The 19796-nt window shown below is 35.7% G+C and overlaps 1 protein-coding gene across 1 annotated transcript in view; it reads left to right on the plus strand.

Moving 5' to 3' along the window:
• Positions 1–19796, plus strand: part of Cndp2 (Cytosolic non-specific dipeptidase 2) — a 327834-nt gene that overhangs the window by 235308 nt on the left and 72730 nt on the right. The window contains exon 13 of the mRNA XM_090414788.1: positions 2170–2341. Within this exon, the coding sequence (XP_090270914.1) occupies positions 2170–2341 (172 nt within the window). The remainder of the gene's footprint in view (positions 1–2169; positions 2342–19796) is intronic.

Below are 19796 nucleotides of genomic sequence, written 5' to 3' on the forward strand. Positions count from 1 at the left end.
CTCTTCAATTCTGCCATTTAATAATATGTTTAGTAGTCTGTCTTTCTAGGTTCATTCTTGAAACATGTCCAAACCAGCTTAGTTGGTTCTTTTTAGTACTGTAATTATTGTTTCTTTAAAATTAAGTTCTCTGACTTTTTCATTTCTTTTTCTTTCTATCAAGTTTGTTCTATTGATTTTTCTTAGGCATTTCATTTCAAAAGCATTGAGTTTATCTGTTTCTTTTTTTTTTTCCCTTAAGATCCAATCCAGCATTCTGAGCCATTATGTTTTTTCGTTTTCACACGGTTGACTACGTCTGACCGACCACCATGCGAAATGTAAAATTTACAGTTACATAAAGTACATTCCACATTTTCATCTACAGCTTTAATAAAAGGAAATTCTCTTCTAATATTATCATTAATACTGCACTTCGTTTTTTTGTTTTCACACGGTTGACTACGTCTGATCAACCACCATGCAAAATGTAAAATTTACAGTTACATAAAGTACATTCCACATTTTTATCTACAGCTTTAATAAAAGGAAATTCTCTTCTAATATTATCATTAATACTGCACTTCGTTTCGGCATTATAGGGGTAGAAAATGATAAAAATTATAACAAGCAAAGTATTGATCAAGTAAGATACTGTTATAACAGAAGCATGGGAAAAAAGAACATTGCCATTAGTTTTTATTAGTTAGTTATATTATTTATAATACTAATGATTATTATTATAAATAATAAATAAATAAAATTTATTTAAAATAAAGAGCTAATAGGCTTCATTTTGGCAATGTAAACATTATTTAAATTAAGGGTATATTAAATCCCACATTGTTTTAAAACCAAATAAGAAACTCAAAGATCGGAATCGAAGAGTTTCATGCCGAATATAGAATTCTAACATGGAATTCTAATCCGTAAACTACAACATATGGGAATGGATATAGGGTTGGTGAGATGGATAGGTGGGTGGTTGATGGAGAGATATCAAAAAGTAGTTTATTCAGGAGTAGAGTCCAAAAGACTGCCTGTGACTAGTGATGTGCCGCATGGTTCTGTTCTTGGACCACTGCTGTTTAATCTGTTCATTAACGATATAGGAAAGGATCTGAGAGGAACTGTGCATCTGTTTGCAGATGATGCAAAGTTGGGTAGAGCAATAGTAAATGCTCAGGATGTCAAAATTTTGCAGGATGCTTTGGATAGTTTGGAGAACGGCGCAAAGGAGAATGGATGTCAATTTAATGTGGAAAAATGTAAGGTTTTGCATTTTGGGGTGGAAAGATTAGCAGCAGTATATCACATTGGTGGAACTGTACTCCAGGAGATTGACGAGGCCAGGGATTTGGGAGTGTTGTTGGTGGATAGGGAGTTGAAGTTTAGGGGACACATCGCAAAAGTGGAAAAATCAGCTCATCAAATCACTTGGTAGCTGAAAAACACTTTAGCAAGCAGAGACAAACAGGTTATTGTTCCTCTGTATCGAGCCTTGATAAGACCTCATCTCGACTACTGTGCCCAGATGCCAGGGTTTCTTCTTGATGGGGAGGAGGTGGAGAGGATCCAGAGACGAGTGACCAAGATAATAGCAGGACTATGGAATGAACCTTACGAGAACAGGTTGAAGATTTGTGGGCTGCAGAAAAAGGGACGATATGATTGAGACATTCAAATTACTTAAGATTAATTCAGAAGATATTTTTGAGAATAGGACTGGTAGTGGGAGGACTAGGGGCCATCCATGGAAGCTTGGTAAGAGTGTGGTTAGCAAGGGTGTTAGAGCTAGGTTTTTTACTTGGAGAGTGGCAAATGAGCGGAATAAGCTGCCAGAGTCTGTTGTGGATGCCATGACTGTAAATGAGGTCAAGGTGAAGTATGATAGATACTGTGTGAATGTTGAATAGTTGTTCTTGACATGATGTTGGCTCCTTCTTGATGAATCTAAGGACTCCTTGGAGCTGCCTGTAATAATATTTATATTTAAATGTGTTTTTATATTTGTATATAAGTTAAAGGAAAATTACTTGTTTTATGGAACTGAATTACTATTTACTGCAGTACACAATATTTAATGTTGGAAATAAAGCATAATCAGACTTAAAAACTATTGCACAGTATGCTTTTTTTTATTTCTTGAGTAATATATTTTCACCTTTTATGATAACTGTTAAAATTTAGGTATAGAAGGTGCCTTTAGTGGTTCTGGCTGCAAGACTGTGATTCCGAAAAAAGTAACTGGTAAATTTTCAATTCGTATTGTACCAAATCAAGAACCAGAGAAGGTAGAGAAGCTTGTTGTTGATTACTTAAATAAGATCTATGCTGAAAGAAAAAGTCCAAATCAGATGAAGTAAGGGTTTGTTTCTTTTCTAAGTTTAAAAAAAAAAAAAACTCATAATACAATTTAGTGGACTAACTGCAGCTATAGTTAGTCCATTAAATTGTATTATGAGTGAAACCAGCACCTAAGCCTAAATGCTCATTAATGACAACAAAAAAAAAAACATGAGTTTAATATGATTTAATATATTAAAGCATACAAAATTAATAGTATATTAGGGATTATAATAATAATACAGTCATACCCTGACTTACGCAAATCCGGAGTTACGTGGTTTCTTATATGTATGTATTCCCATCCTGCTTCACGCCTCACCACTAGTCGTATCTTTCAGGCACCGGCCGCATTCGCCAGTGTCGCACATGCTGTGAACAAGCACTGACGTGTTTCACGCAGTCTCCATTCATACACGATTTTTATAGTCTACAAACCTTGCGATTGTTGAATGTTATGTTCTTGATAAAAATTTTATCACATAAAAAATAATAATGTCATCCAAAAGAAGCAAGTCCGATTCTTCTACAGCTAGCAAGAAAAGAAAAACATTGACTTTGGAAACAAAACTCAACATCATTAAGGATTTTGAAGGCGGAATGAAAATTTGTGAGCTAGCAAAGAAGTTCGATCTGCAGGAATCCACAGTAAGAACAATCAAAAAGAAAGGTTTACAGATTTTGGAGGACATAGATTCTAACGAGGAATGAATTGTAGCCACAAGGCAATGAATAAAAAAATCATTAGCTTGCTATGAAGAAATTTTGTGTGATAAGAAAAAGACATTATGCCATCAGACGAATGTATTAGATTTTATGAAACCATCGACATCGAAATAACTTTCTCTTTTTTATGTACGAAAATCTACAATTATGATTATATATCTTAAAAAATATAGGTGGTTTTGTAAACCTTTGGTCCCAATTGTATGTTTGTATATATAAATTACATGCCAAATTATACCCCGAGTTACACGAATTAGACTTACACAATTTATGTTGGTCCCACCTGCCGCGTAACTTCGGGGTTATACTGTAATGTGTACCTTGAATATTAGTATTTTTATATCAAATTTTCTTGCATCATAAGATCTGTGATGAATCGCATGTATGATGTGTGATTTGATTCTAAGTACCAGACTAAAAATATAAAATAGTTACTCAAGTGCAACATTTATATTAGATTTGTATATTGATTTGTTGTTATGAGTTCTCTTGCTAGTTGTTACTTTACTAATAAAATGAAAACTTCACATTAATTCTGTACATTCTCCACTGAGAATGCAGTTGACGTTTCCATTTTCTAGCCTGTTTTTCATTATTTTTATCTTTTTTATTAATGATTTTTCAGTTTAAAGCATTAAGATTTATACTAGATTTATTTAGAGTGTAACATGTATAAAGTCAAGATCAGAGTTTAATGTCTGTCAGGTTTAATGACATTTTTCTTCATAGTGTCATCTATCTGGATGATGAATGATATTGTAGATTGCATCCTTCTTTAACTTATGTGATATGATTTTGCATCAAAAAATGTTGCTGAATTATAATTTACGTATAAGATATGTTTGTTCTGTATAATGTTCCATATTTTTTATGTGAGCATTTTAATATACCTTACTTTAGAGACTAGATGCTACATGAAACTTTTTCAACCCACTCTGGGTTTCCAATAAGCAGGCAGTGATCTCACACTTGTGTGTGAAATTGTCTTCCTAAAGACATTCATGTATTTCTGTGCTTTTAGTAGGATTAGTACCCATGAACTATCACTTTGAAAGTATAGACACTATCCATTCCGTCATCCAGGTTTACAAACCATATAGAACATTAACTGATAGTTTTGAAGAGCTTTTCTCTTAATACCATATATTTAAGGTTAGAGGAATTTTGAAGTTTTCTATTTGGTCTTTTGAGCATGGTTTCCACATTATCTAATCCTTCTGCTCACGGTGTAATGTACAATAGGTTTTCAGCCTTTCGTAATCATTTTGTAAATGCCTTTTAGATCTACAGGACTTAAAGATCCTTATGTTCATTATTGAAAAAGCTTAGAAATGGAGGAAAGAGTACTGTAAAAGAATCAAAGATGATAAAGGTGACATGAAGAAACTAAAGATAAGGATATCCTGGATGTCTGGAGTAATTAATTTGAAAGACTGTTAAATGAAATGAGCAGCGGCACAACCATACTAAAATATTTTCAAGAGGAACACAAAAATTCATGAGGTAGAAAAAGCCATTCAAAAACTTGAAATGAGGAAAGGCAGCTGAAGTAAATGATATTTGACCAAAAATACTAAAATATGGAGGTATAAAAGTTTTGTGATGGTTACACTGTATAATTCAGAGGAACTAGTCGAAAGGTCGAATTCCAGATGATTGGAGTAGTGCTCTAATAGTCTCATCTATAAAAAAAGGAATAAAGCAGAATGCAAAAATTATAGAGAGATTTTTCTGCTAAGTTTTTCCAGGTAAGATTTATGCAAGCATACCTGAAAAGAGTTTAAGAAAGATTGTGGAAGAGAAACTTGGAGAAGAATAAGTTAGGTTCAGGCCAAATAGAGATGGTCAGAATCAGAATTTTACTTTTCGACAAATAGTAGAGAAATCATGGGAATATGATAAGGATGTTTAAGTTTTGCAGATCTGGAAAATGCATACGACAAGGTGCTGTTGTGTCCTGAATGATCAAAATTTGGATAAAAGATTAATTCATTCATGATCTAACAATTCTTAATTGTAGGCAGAGAAACTTGTACTTTGGCAAGGAAATAAAAATGTATATTATAACTTTAAAGCAGAACTAAAGAAATGTTTAATTTAAAAATGTGAAACTTAACCTATTTTGTACAGAGTCAAAAAGGGGAATTTATATAAAATTATAGTTAAATTAGAATATCCCATTCTATGTAGTGTATGAGAGTAAGTTGAATGTACACTGGGGTCCAAAGGTCATGCTTTAGCTGTCCAATATAACTTATGGCCTAAAGGAAGGAGAATTTATATGGAAAGCGAAGCACGAACGCATTCTCAGAAGAACGCTATGCGCAATGGATGAGTGCCGTGCGGTAAAAAACGTAGCAGAGTGAGGGCGCCAAAGTAGGAGGTATAAAAGGGTTTTGCCCCCCCCCCCCCCCCAAGGTCTTTTGGTTACTGTTTCCTGCACTCTTGGACGTTGGCTCTTCCTCTGTCATCGGGGTGATTCATCGGCCGTAGAAGTCATGAGTCGTCTACCGTAACTTGCGAGTCAAGGCTTGCTAACTTTTCGTAGAGAGTAGCTAAGCAATATCGAGTAACTGACAATGCAAATGAATGCCAGCGGTTTCAGAGAGAGACCAGGCTGTGCAGTCATTGTAAGTGACACCGTGGACGATAGCCCACAAAAGTGCCTTGATGTCTAGACAAGGCTGCTGATAGAACAGAAAGTCATTCCATGGGATGGTAATGTAGAATGTTTAAGTCTTATTTCCAGTTATAGAGATATGAAAGGACTCTATATGTTAATTTATGTGTGGACATTTGATAGTGAACTTTAGAGATTACCACATTTGGCAGTGACCTGTCTCTATTTGAAGAAATCTCCCAGGAAGGGATCTGTATGTGAATTAACTGCGATATATTGTGAGCTATGATTAGTGACTTGAAGGAGACTGAAAATCTAATAATTTAAACTAGTAATTTGTACATTAAATAAGGGGGTAATCTTCTTGAATGGCAGTCAGTCTCAAGTAGAGTAATGTGGGCAAATATGAGAATGGGGAACTGGACAATGAAACTTATTTGTGCCTATGGTCCCAAAGAAGGTTCTACTAAGATAGAATTGGAGGAATTTTTTGAGGCTTTAGAAAAAGCAACTGACACAATGAAAAAGGAAAGTTGGTCCTTGTTGGGGATCTAAATAGCAGAGTAGGAAATGATTGTGAGACATACAAAAATATTTTGGGAAAATTTGGAGAAAACAGCAAAGCTAATAATAATGGCAAATATTTGTTGGATTTCTGCTCAGGACATGGACTGGTTATTACTGACATCATGTTCTAACATAAAAATGTGCACAAATTCACATGGAGAGAAGAGGCAAGGAATAAGAAAAGTCTCATTGACTGTGTTATTGTTGATAGTGATGTTTTCTCCCTGGTGCAGGACACCAGAGTGTACAGAGGATTTGAAATTGGAAGTGATCCCCATTTAGTCTTGAGCAGGATAAAATTTAATTTCATATTGAAAAGAATAACACGTAAGAAAGTTTTAAAGCAAATAAAAGTTGAGCAGCTCTCAGATGTGAACTGCAGACTAAAATACACAAAGTTTATTGAAAAAAAAAAATGAAAGAGTTTGAGAACAGGAATCAAACCTTGGAGATTCAGTGGCAAGCTTTGAAGAAAGCCCTGATTGATTCAGCTAGAGAGGCATGTTGTGAAGTTGTCTGCAAGGACAGAAAAATCAGCACTCCATGGCGGACACGGGAAGTTAAAGAGGCAGTGAAGGAAAAGAAGAAAGCATATCAAAAGTTCCTGGCAAATAAGTTAGCTTGTGCTCTTAGAGAATACAGAGACAAATGCAAGAATGCTAAACTCTATGTACAACTAGCTAAACAAAAGTCATGGGAGGACTTTGGCAAGAATATAGAAAATAAATATCAAGAAGGTGGCAAAATATTCTGGAGGTTGTTGAAGAAGCTTAGGAATGGAGGAAAGAGTGCTGTAAAAGGAGTTAGAGATGATAAAGGTGAAATGAAAACGGGAGAAAAAGATATCCTTGAAGTGTGGAGTAAGTACTTTGAAAAACTGCTAAATGAAAGAAGCAGTGATGATAGCACAGTGGTAAAAAACACTGACCAGGCATGCAGTTAGGAATACATCCATACTTGAAGTAGAAAAAGCCATCAAAGGCTTGAAATATGGAAAGGCAGCAGGAGTAGATGATATTCGACCAGAAATGCTGAAGTATGGTGGTTTAAAAGTGTTACAGTGGCTGCACTGCATAGTTCAGAAAGCCTGGACAGAGGGACGAATTCCTGATGATTGGAGTAGAGCTCTCATAGTATCCATATATAAAAAGGGAAATAAAACTGAATGTGAGAATTACATAGGTATTTTCCTACTGAGTGTTCCTGGCAAGATTTATGCAAGTATACTTGAGAAACAGTGGAGAAGAATTGTGGAAGAAAAGCTGGGGAAGAACAAGCTGGATTCAGGCCAAATAGAGGCTGTCAGAATCAGATCTTCACTTTACGACAAATAGTCGAGAAAGCATGGGAATATAACAAAGATCTGTATTTAAGTTTTGTCGATTTGGAAAAGGCATATGACAAGGTACCAAGAGAGAAGCTATTCAATATGCTACAGTTATATGGTGTCAATGGGGCATTATATCAAGCAATACTCAGTCTTTATTTGAGTTGTAAGTCAGCAGTTAGAATTGAAGGAAGTATAGGAAGATGGCAGTATCATATTAAAAACGAGGATATTAGGAAAGAACTTGACAATGTCAGCATCCAGGAATGCGTTAGCAGAGCTAATCTCAGGTGGTATGGTCACTTAAGCAGAGTGGACAAAGAAAGATTAGTAAAACAAGTTCTCTACCAGGTTGGCAGCAAAACGACCCAGAGGAAGACCAAGATATAGGTGGATTGATACTGTACAAAGTGCCTTACACGATAGAAATATAAGATCTGATAATGTTGGAGTCTTGACAAGTAACAGACTGATTTGGAGGAAAATTGTAGATAGGAAGTTAGTAATGATATAATTTTTTTCATGTAGTACTATCATATTCTGTACACCCCTTGAGGGTACATAGCAGGAATTTGATGATGAATTTGTACATTTAATGGATAACTCTGTGGAGCAAGTTATTATTCATGTCCTATTATGTTAGTAATGATATCTGAATTTTATTAGGATAGTGATTAAGTTAACCATGTGTCTGATATATTTCTCATGTGTAATTCTTAGACCTCAATAAATGTTTTATTCCCTTTACCTGAAATCAGCCTGTCATATGAATTTGAATTGCCACTCATAAAAAAATTTCAGAAGTTAGCGGGAAGGACACAGGGTTATAATTGGAATTTACGGGCCACGACTACATGCAAAAGCAAAGTGAAGTAGGTGAATTGAATTAGTGTTAGAACATCGATTACTATGTATTATTCTGAGAGAGCCACCTTGGATAAGAGTCTCATCTGTCCTCTGTATTGGCTGGCACAGCATAATATAAATTCGTCAATATTTTACAGGGAGACTGTCTCAGAAGGTAAAATTAAGGGCCTTGTCCCAAATTTAGACAAAGCCTCTAATGAATGCAAGAAATACACATGTGACTAAACTTAGGAATGGCCCGTAGCTTGTTTAAGGAAAAGAGAGTGATAGCTGAATTACTGATTTTTATTGACAAATTATTACAGAAGCCAGAAGGGAAATGACTGTATGAGTGAGTAGTAAAACATTTAAATAACGAGGAAACGGTAATGACATAACAGTGCCCAGAGAAAAGGTTTTCAGAACACTACAATTATATGGGGTGAATGGACATTATACAGAGCAGTACATAGTCTATATTTAAGTTGTAAGTCAGCAGTTAGAATTGAAGGAAATACAGGAAGATGGTTTGACATAAAATCATATATAAGTCAAGGATGCATATTATCTCCACTCTTATTCATCATGAATCGCATTAAAATATTAGAATTGGAGATGTCAAACTTAGCTCTTTGCTTTATACATATGATGCTCTACTCCTAAATATATCTAGTGCAAGTCTCCAGGATTCTCTTGACTAAATTGAATAACAGCTGTAACAAATTTGACATGAAAATCAGCAAAAAAAAAGACCAAAACTGTGAAAATAGGCAGAAATTTTGAACACATCAACTGCATTCTGAATGGAGAGCCTATAGAACAAGTAAAATATTTCAGCTATTTAGGCACAGTTTTTAGTAAAGATGGCAAATTAAATCTGGAAATAGACAACAGAATAAGCAAAGCTGGTGCAGTAGGTAACCAGCTGAATAAATTTATATGAAATCAGAGAGAAATAAGCCAAAACACCAAACTATTAGTATACAAGACAGTGTTCAAACCAGTTTTAAGTTATGGATCTGAGAGTTATGCTAGAAATAAAGCACTTGGTCAAAGACTAAAGACAACAGATATGAAGGCTCTGAGAAGAATTAAGGGAGTGAACAGATGGCATCAATGGCAGAATTATGTTAAAAATGAAGAGTAAGGCCAAGTTCTAGGTGGATTGATTCAGTCTGAAGTACCTTAGAAGCAAGAAATGTAATGCATAATACTTGACTAGAAATGTTCAAACATGGAGGTTTAAAAGTTTCACAGCAGCAGTACTTCATAATTCAAATTCCAGATGATTGGAATAGAACTGTCAATAGAATCAAATAATTTGGACAAAAATTGTGGATAGGAGATTAATAATAGTATAAACTTGATCATGTAGTGCTGTCATAGTAGCCTGAACATCCCCCCCCCCCCTTGATGGGTACATTTATCTGGAAATTGGTGAAGAAGTTATACTGACATGATTTCTTAAGTTTATTATGATGTAGTAAAATCCTGTACTGATAATATGTTTGGTGTCTGAACCCAACTTGTTTTTTCCCATAATTCTCTTCCACAATTTTTTTAAAACATCTATAAGTATGCTTGTATGAATCTTTCTTTGAACACTTAATAAGGAAATTTCTCTATGATGTTGACATTGTTTTATTTGCCTTTTATAGATAAATACTATTGACACTACTCCAATTACTTGGAATTTGAATTATGAAGTACTACTGCTTTGAAACTTTTAAACCTCCATGTTTGAACATTTCTAGTCAAGTCTACTCCAGCTGCTAGTCAACATTTCTGATTTCTGAAATGTTCTAGCCTTTAGAACATTTCCTCATCTTCATTATATTTATCTTCTAAATTTTATTACCAAAATCTTGAGATTTTTGTTTTGCCGATTTTTTTAAAAATACCTAGATAGGATATAAAGGCCTCGCCTACTCCCAATTAGGGAATAAAAAGGCGTTAGTTGGGGTTTTTTTTTTTTTTTTTGGTTATATATATATATTCTTAGACCCAGTACTACAGGTCATAAAGCTATAGTATACATCATGGGTGGGCTGAGGACTGTATTTTGCATTTTTTAATGTTATTTTTACATAATCAAGAAAGCTCAAGATACCAAATGTGGAACTTTAAGCCATTTGGGCTTGCAGTGGGGTAGGGGTTTTACACTGGGTGATTAAATTCATTTCTCACCAAAAGACAGCCACAAATATCCATTTGAACATGTAGTATGTTGGTTGGAAAGCTAACTGTTCAATTCAACCAGGCTGGTATGTGTGGCTTACATATAGCTTGGCTTTCTTACATTTTTTTTTGTTCTCTAAGGGAACATGGTGACTTGCTTACTAGTAACTTTCAGTTTGATTTTTTTTTTTTTTCCTTCAAGGATTCCCCTAACTTCTTTAGTCAACTTGAAGTTTTTATATTTTTCTGTCATTGCAAATAACCTCACCTGCGCTATGTATGCTTCAGATTTTGTTTGGTTTCTTAGTTTGGTTCTTATTTTTACTTTCATTTCTCCTCCAGTCATATTTTTATATTTCAGTGTGGAGTTCACCTCTGAAATCAGTTTGACTTTAATTCTTTTTAAAACTTGCATAAATTTGCCAGCAAAGGTTGGTCGATTAGTAGAGCCTCTGCTACTAATGGCTCGCAAAACGTTAAGCATGCTTGAGCGTGGTTAGTAGTTGGAAGGTGCCCAATCTTTCTATGCTGTTGCACATTCTCCCTCGATGAGTCTTTGGACTCCCTGGAGGTGTCACATAATAATAATAAATATTTTTCTTTTTAAATATGACATTCATTTTTATCCTGCAATGCTTTCAAATAACCTGCACGTTTTCAAATCTCCTGTATCCTGAAATAGCAGGAGATATCACAATTAATGATAATAGTCAGTAAGACGTTTCTTGTTTGTTTCCTCCATATAAATTTATGCACATTTTTATGTTAAAACATGATGCTCATAATGAATTTGTTTCCTGTTTAGAAATCCAGCAAGTAATACCTCTTATTATTAGCTTTTTTTTTCCCCTTAATCTTTTCCAAAAGACTTACGCCATTTCATACTTTGCTGTCATTATCTCCAGTAATAATGAGCTTTTTTTTTTATTTACATCAGCACTCTCTAATTTGAAAAATTCTTATACTTCTTTTCCACCAGAACCTTCGCTGGGATCACTAAATCTCATCATCCAGTTTTCTCATTTGAAATTTACTTGTGTTATTATACTTGAAATTCCTGCCATTCTAGACATGTATTCACATTTTGTGTTGAATTCTTTAGCTGCTGCTTATATTTCCTTGTTTACTCTTGTCTGAATAACATCTTATACATGTTTATATGGAACTGTAAAATATGTTGTTTTTTATTTTTCAAATTTTTCTTATATTTATTTTTATCCGCTCTTACTAAATCTCCAATTAAATCTTCATTTATTCTACCGGCTGCTCCAATGTTAAATTACGTTAATTTTGATATATACCTTTACCTGTCTACCTTACTTACTCATTTTTGTATCTCTTAGTTATCTCTTAAGTCTCATTAATTCCTTACTCATACAAATTATTATTATTATTACTATTATTACGGGCAACTCCAGGGAGTCATTGGACTCATCGAGGGAGGCCCCAAATCATATTCATCACAACTATTTGACATTCATACAGTATCTATCATACCTCGCCTTAAACTCATTCACTGTCACAGCATCCACCACAGACTCAGGGAGTGCATTCCACTCATTCACTACTCTAAAAGTAAAGAACCCAGCTCTAACACCTTTACTAACTACACTTTTGCCCAGTTTCCATGGATGTCCCCTAGTCCTCCCAAAACCAGCCCTGTTCTCAAAAATATCTTCTGAATTAATTTTATAGAAACCCTTCAGTAATTTGAATGTCTCAATCATATCTCCCCTCCTCCGCCTATCAACCAATTTTTGCAACCCACAAATCCTCAACCTGTTCTCATACGGTTCATTCCACAGACCTGCTATCATCTTGGTCACTCGCCTCTGGATCCTCTCCACCTCCTCCCCATCAAGAAGAAACCTAGGTGACCAAATCTGAGCACAGTAGTCTAGATGGGGTCTTATCAAGGCTCGATACAGAGGAACAATAACCTGCTTGTCTCTGCTTGTCATCGTATTCTTCAGCAACCAAGTGATTTGATGAGCTGTTTTGGTCACTTTTGCAATGTGTCCCCTAAATTTCAATTCCTTATCTACCAACACTCCTAAATCTCGTGCCTCATCAATTTCCTGGAGCACGGTTCCACCAATGCAGTAAACTGCCGCCAATCTTTTCACCCCAAAATGCATAACCTTACATTTTGCCACATTAAACTGACATCCATTCTCCTTAGCCCAGACCTCCAATCTATCCAAATCATCCTGCAAAATTTTGACGTCATCTGCATTCACTATTGCCCTACCCAACTTCGCATCATCCGCAAACAAATGAACTGTTCCTCTCAGATCATTTCCTATATCATTTATGAACAAATTAAACAGCAGTGGTCCAAGAACAGATCCTTGTGGCACACCACTAGTCACAGGCCGTCTTGTGGACTCTACTCCCGAGTAAACCACTCTCTGATATCTCTCCATCAACCACCCTCCTATCCATCTCACCAACCCAATGTCCATTCCCATATGCTGCAATTTACTGATTAGAATTCCATGTGGAATCCTGTCAAAGGCCTTGGCAAGGTCCAGTAGAATCACCGTAAACCCATTACCCTTATCCAGTTCAGCCGTCACTGTGTTATAATACGTGAGCAAGTTACTGAGGCATGACCTACCCTTCACAAAACCATGCTGTCCCCGATACAGTATCCCATTTTCTTCTATCCAATCTTGTATTTTCCTCTTGACTATTTTCTCTAAGACCTTGACAATGATTCCTGATATGCTAATCGGTCGGTAATTTACTACAGCAGTCTTGGAACCACCTTTATGCAGTGGAACTATTTTCCCCTCTTTCCACCCGCTCGGGACTAACCCAGACCCGAGACTCAAATTAAACAAAATGGTCAAGGGTACTGACAATTCTTTAGCTGCTTCTCGTACAACACGAGCTGGTATACCATCCAATCCCACAGATGTATTGACATTGAGGTTATGCAATAGACTACTCACCTCCACTTCATTAACCACAATTCCCGTATAATCTACTGGTTTATTCGTTTCTGCAATGTCACCACCTGGATGATATACTTTATCTTATTATTTTATCTTATTATTTCTCTTATTATTTCTCTATTATGCGAAATGAGAAATCTTATTATTTCTCTATATGCTGGCCTCTATAAACATATTGAATGATGGTGCACTGCACTGACAACAAAGACACTGCTTCAGGCTAGAGCCAATCCCTTTGTTATAATTTTGGTATTAACCCAGTTTCTAATTTTGGAAAAATTTATTTGTTAACGCTGCGCCATCCAAAATTATTAGATTAGAGAAGCTTTGTCGTTTGGGATAAAACACTCAAAATGGCACAATATTCAATATTCATACAATTACTATTCCAAATTTCACCAATACTTATGTGTCTCAATTTTACTGCAGTCGTTGCTATCCCCAAGATTTTGATTCCCATAGGTTCTACTTTATGAGTGGTGCATTGAGAACATGGATCAGGCAAGTTATTAGTTGACAAGAAAGGATTTATTCATTAAAAAATACGGTACAATTACTGATAATTACTTAACTAAACCAATTCAATCAAGAGGTGTAACCTGGGCATCCTTAAACTTTCTCAACATGAAGCAATATCTATTACTAAACACATTATGAATTCCTTCTAATTACTTAATATTCTTAGGTAATCATTACCAAATCTTGGTCTCAGGAACTATCTGACTATAACAAAACTATATATTCAATCACAACACATTGCAAGTCCTCATATACAGAGCTATAACATACTATATGTGGATCAGATGCTGAAGTCCTATTACACTTCAAAAGTCCAATAACTTGTCTGTTCCTATCTTCTTTACAATCTAACATTCCTGTATATACAAAAGGTTTAAAAAATTCTTACATTACTGGGACGTTTGGATCAATCTGACTTTCTCTTTTGATCATCTGCTCTATTCTTACGGCTCATTGTTTCTTCCTCCAGTTTACTGCTCTCAGAAAGGACTGGCTAGTGAATATGTTCGATTCACTTCCTTCGATATAGGCGAAGCTGGTCTGCATGGATCGGTCCACGTGGTTCCGCATATCATCTCGGGCTATGCTGATTATACCGCTGTGCCGAGTCATATGCTGACGCTGGATCTCTATTTGACAGCATAGCTGCCTATGGACATCGTCCTACTTGACTGCACTCGAACTTCCTTCTCCGGTAACTACAGGAACAAGATGGAAAAAGAGCCCCCGAGTTGGTGTTGCCAAGCTCGGGGGCTCTTTTTATCACAGCAGTGAATATCTCCCTCTTACGTCATTGGTTTTACCCTGGCACCTAACTCTTCTGCACTCCATGCCGTCTAAACTTTGGCATGCTAACATTTTTTTCACCTATTTTTAACCTCTGTTGTATTCACAAGGACACTTAATATTATATTACATAAGGAAATTATTAAATCATGGATTTTATCGTTATTTTGCAATCAATTTCACCTTTACCAATATACATGTATTTCTCCAAGAATTTTGATACTTGTTAAATCCGAATGAAATGTAGTACAATAAATTTCTCCTTCATTCAAGATTTAACAGAACTATCTTGCCTGTTTTTGCCATCTTTGTATTGATGACACCAATTGAATCAACATAGTATTTTTGTAATTCTTCTGATGACCATCTCTTTGTTTATTAACAGTACCTGGAATTGAAGATAGGTGCCATCTTACATTGATGGCACCTATCTTCAATTCCATTAAGTTGAGCTTGTTTCACTAGCTAATTTTTCTGTTTGTCACTGATAGTAAGGGGCCGTGTTAAACTGGGGGTAGTTTGGTTGGCTAAAGTCTCAGATTTCCAGTCCTCATTGTTTGTTCCATATCTATCTGGATTCCTTACCTCAAAAAGGTTGGTATGGTACTTAGAATTATTGCTTGGTTATATTCTTGTTTTAATCCTTTATCCCCAGATGTGAGCAAACAACAGTTTGTGTCTGCTGTATCTTTACGACTAGGCATACTTGCATATAAAGGCAAGGAACTTCATATCATATTTTTCTAGTGTAATGTATAGCATGCTTCTTTTCACTCACACACACACACACACACACACACACACACACACACACACACACACACACACACACACACACACACACACACACACACACACAGGATGCAAAAAGTAGGTACACAGTTTTTATTTTGAAAAAAAAAAAAAATGCTGATAACTACAAAGTAAAGATTAATACAATAGCTTTATTAAGTCACAATAAGGATCATATACAATTTCAATTAAATACAATCTCTTAAGTGCTCAACTTGTCGGCCTTCAGCATTTACACATTCCTATAGTCTAGCTTCTACACTGAAGCATACTTTGGCACAGAGTTCTTTATTGTCATCAATTTCTTGGCATGCTTCTCTTATGAATCGAATCGTAATCAACCGTGTGTGGTTTTCTTGAAAATACTTTCTTTGATAACACATCAAAAGAAGTCCATTAGGGTGAGGTCTGGTGATCGTGGTGATCATCCGCCTGACACAATTGTGTCTATTAACAGTACCTGGCAGTTTAAATTTTGCTTTGTTGGACCAACAAATTTTTCGAATGGTTCTATCACATTTTCATTCTTCATTCAGAACTATGTCACAGAATCGTAAATGCTGATCCAGATCTCTAATGATCCATGCATTAATCTTGGCCGATACATTTTCATACCTAAACGTCGCATCAGATGACCCAAAGATCTGTACATATAAAGAAAAATGCCTAACTGACTAAAAGCTTTTTGATTTTTGTGGGCTTTGAGTAAATGTAAGAGCAACTAACATTTAATTTTTAGGGATAGTAACACTGATAGGTTGACCACTCTTTGGCACATTACAGATGGATCCAGTCTGATCCAGTTTATCGTGTATTCTGTAAATTGTTATCCTACTTGGTGGGGGTTTATCAAATTTTTCATCCCATTTGGGTTGAACCTTTTCAGCATTCTCTCTCTTCCAGTACTGTTGTATTATCCACTTTTGTTGATAGTTGGTTAAATTACCAGCCATAATTATCTGGAAAAATCATAAATCAAAAAATAAGGAATGCAAAATAATAAGATTCACAACTGTATACCTACTTTTGTACCCCATACACACACACACACACACACACACACACACACACACACACACCGGGTGATCCAAAAGTAACAGAAAAAGTAAAAATTCAATAATTCGAAAAGTATAGACAGTAGAACGATGCGGTTTTCACAGAAATGCACAGAAAGGCATGGGATTTTTTTTAATAACGAAAAATTTTATTACTAGAATAGTTACATTTGCCACCAACAAGTGGCGCTTCAGTTGTGTCAGTAGTTTGTGCAGTGGCTCAGCACAGTTCGCAATGGAGCTAGGATTACAAATGTTCAACGTGACGACCGTCATTCATGAGAATGGACGTCAGACGTGGCACGACATCCTGCACAGCATCGAAGTGGGTTTCAGCTGTAATTCCTGTCACATGATGGCGAATAGCTTCTTTCAATATCGCCAATGACATCGGCCGACCTCTGTACACCTGTGACTTCAAGCACCCCCATAACCAAAAGTCACAAGGTGTAAGGTCTGGAGATCTTGGTGGCCATTCGTGCGGGAAAGAGCGACTGAGGACACAGTCATTGCCAAATTTCGATCGCAGCAGGTGATGGACAGGACCTGTGATGTGCGGAGGTGCTCCATCCTGCATGCATGTTACACTATGGAGCGCTTGCCTCTCTTGCAAGGAGGGAATGATGCTGTCTCTTAAAAGCACTGCATAACGCTCTCCCATGACAGAAACAGTTTGAAATGTACCGCTGTGGAGTTCCTCAAAGAAAAATGGCCTATAATTAATGACGCAGTGAACCCACACCATGCTGTCACCTTTGGCTGATTCAAAGGGGTTTCCACAATCGCGTGTGGTTTCTCTCTCGCCCAGATGTGACAGTTGTGCACGTTTACACTTCCATTAAGCGAAAAGTGTGCCTCCTTAGTCCACAGGACATTTGACAGCCAGTCTGCATTGTTTACCATCTGTTGAAAAGCCCAATTTGCAAATTCATGACATCTCTCGAAATCGGTTGGTTTCAGTTCCTGTATGTGTTGGATTTTGAGGATACCTCTTGAGGATGATCCTGAGTGATCGCCACACAGTCCCGTACGAAATGCCAGTTCGTCTTGAAATTTCACGCGCACTGCATTCCCCATGTGCGAAAACTGCCGATTGTGTGTCGGTCTCGATCAACCTCGTGCACAACTGCAATAGTTTTTTTGGGTCTCCCGCTTCTTGCACGTGCTTCCAAACTGCCAATGTTCTCAAACCTTTTCATCATAGCTATCAGTGAGGAACAAGACATTGGTCCCTTTCCACTTCTAATAACCCGCATTGAACGATAGGTGCGCAAAGCCACACTTGCACATTCGGAGTTCTGATAATATAGCTTAACTGAAAGTGCTTTATCTCATAATGATAACATGCCTCACCTTGGCAGAATGTTTAACTTCAGTAATAAATGTTAAATGCTGAAATTTTAACTTCAGTATTCACTACATCTGAAATTTACATAACTCACGGTTTAAATAGTGACAGGTAGCAGCTCTGGGACTGCTACAGCGCCACCTGTCGGTGACAAATGTAACTATTCTGGCAATAAAATTTTTCGTTATTAAAAAAAATCCGATGTCTTTCTGTGCATTTCTGTGAAAACCGCATTGTGCTACTGTCTATACTTTTCGAATTATTGAATTTTTACTTTTTCTGTGACTTTTGGATCACCCGGTATATATATATATTATTATAATTCATTTTTACTCGGTGGGAAATATTATTAAAAAGTTTTAATGATCGATACCGAGAGATAAAGAGATGACATGGTATATTTGAAAAGATACTACTAGTTTACTAGTTTCGTTGATTGATCAATATCTTCAGGTATCACAATCAAAGAAATATATAAAAAATTACAGAGACTTAAAATTGCATTAACAGAACAAGTACAAAAGACAGTAGCATGTTTGAAAACAAAATGCGAGCTTGAGTTCCAAATAAACGTAGACTATGCGCTGTCACGAGTGCACCAATATTGAACAGAGGCAACGTGCGCATCAGAGAAATTGAAACTTTCACCAAAACTGGCAAAAATTCTCAAGAAGTTTAACTTCAGAACTTGCTTTACTACGCTCTCAAAATGTCGTTCAGTACTTAGTAAACCTAAAGAGAAACATCTTCCAACTCAGTTTCCAGGAGTGTACAAGATCTTATGTGATTGTGGAAAGCCATACTATGGCCAGACTGCTAAATCCATCCTTCTACGTTTGGAAGAGCACCGTAGAGATATCTCCTGCAACAGGACTAGAGCCAGCGCTCTCTCTAGCCACATTCTCTTTTCAGTTAACTCAGACAAAGGCCGCCAACACATTGTGAGCTGGACTCAAACTTCTAACATCCATGTTATGGATGTTAGATTCTAACATCACATTTTATGGCTATCATTTCCGATATTCTAAGCATTGTATTATTCTATTCATATATTCTAAAATTGAGTAAAAAGCCAATGACATTATAAAAAAGGGGTACTCCTAAACAAAAATAGGCTAAATAGCGATAAAAATAATATTTACTTAGAGGAGTAACATGGAGTTTTTCCAGAAATAATACCTATAAGTTATATTTATTTTTTTCTACTTCTTTTATTGTATAATTATAGTTTTTAATTCCAGTGCAAAATAAGAGATACTATCATACTTTCTTTACTTAAATATTGTATCACCTTAGAAGACCAATGTCAAGACTAATTTTTTTTTGCTAATTATCTTAGTCACCAATACATTTTATTCTCTCAGAACTTGATTGAAGATAATCATTTTTGTAAAACAGTTTTTTTTTAATTACTGAAAATCCACATCTTAAAAAAATACAGCCAACATCTGTTCCAAATTAAATTTTCTTTATTTTTTGTTCATAGTCTTAGTTAAAAGATTATCTCAGATTGCATGAAGGATTGACTTTTACTATTTTCTATAGAGAACTACTTGTATACATAAATCTTGAATCATATCATGTAATGTATAATGTTTATAACGTAATCTGCAGCACTTTTTTGCATTTCAACTTATTGGTTTCCACGAATCATTCATTACAATTTGAAATAAATGGCTGTATTTTTCTGCTCATTTAGATATTTATGCAGCAGTTTTGAAGTAGTGATACTTTCTCTATATTTTAT

The sequence above is a fragment of the Typopeltis vanoorti genome, chromosome 25, assembly GCF_054136105.1.
Source record: "Typopeltis vanoorti isolate ZY-2024b chromosome 25, IOZ_Tvanoo_1.0, whole genome shotgun sequence".
NCBI lineage: Eukaryota > Metazoa > Arthropoda > Arachnida > Uropygi > Thelyphonidae > Typopeltis > Typopeltis vanoorti.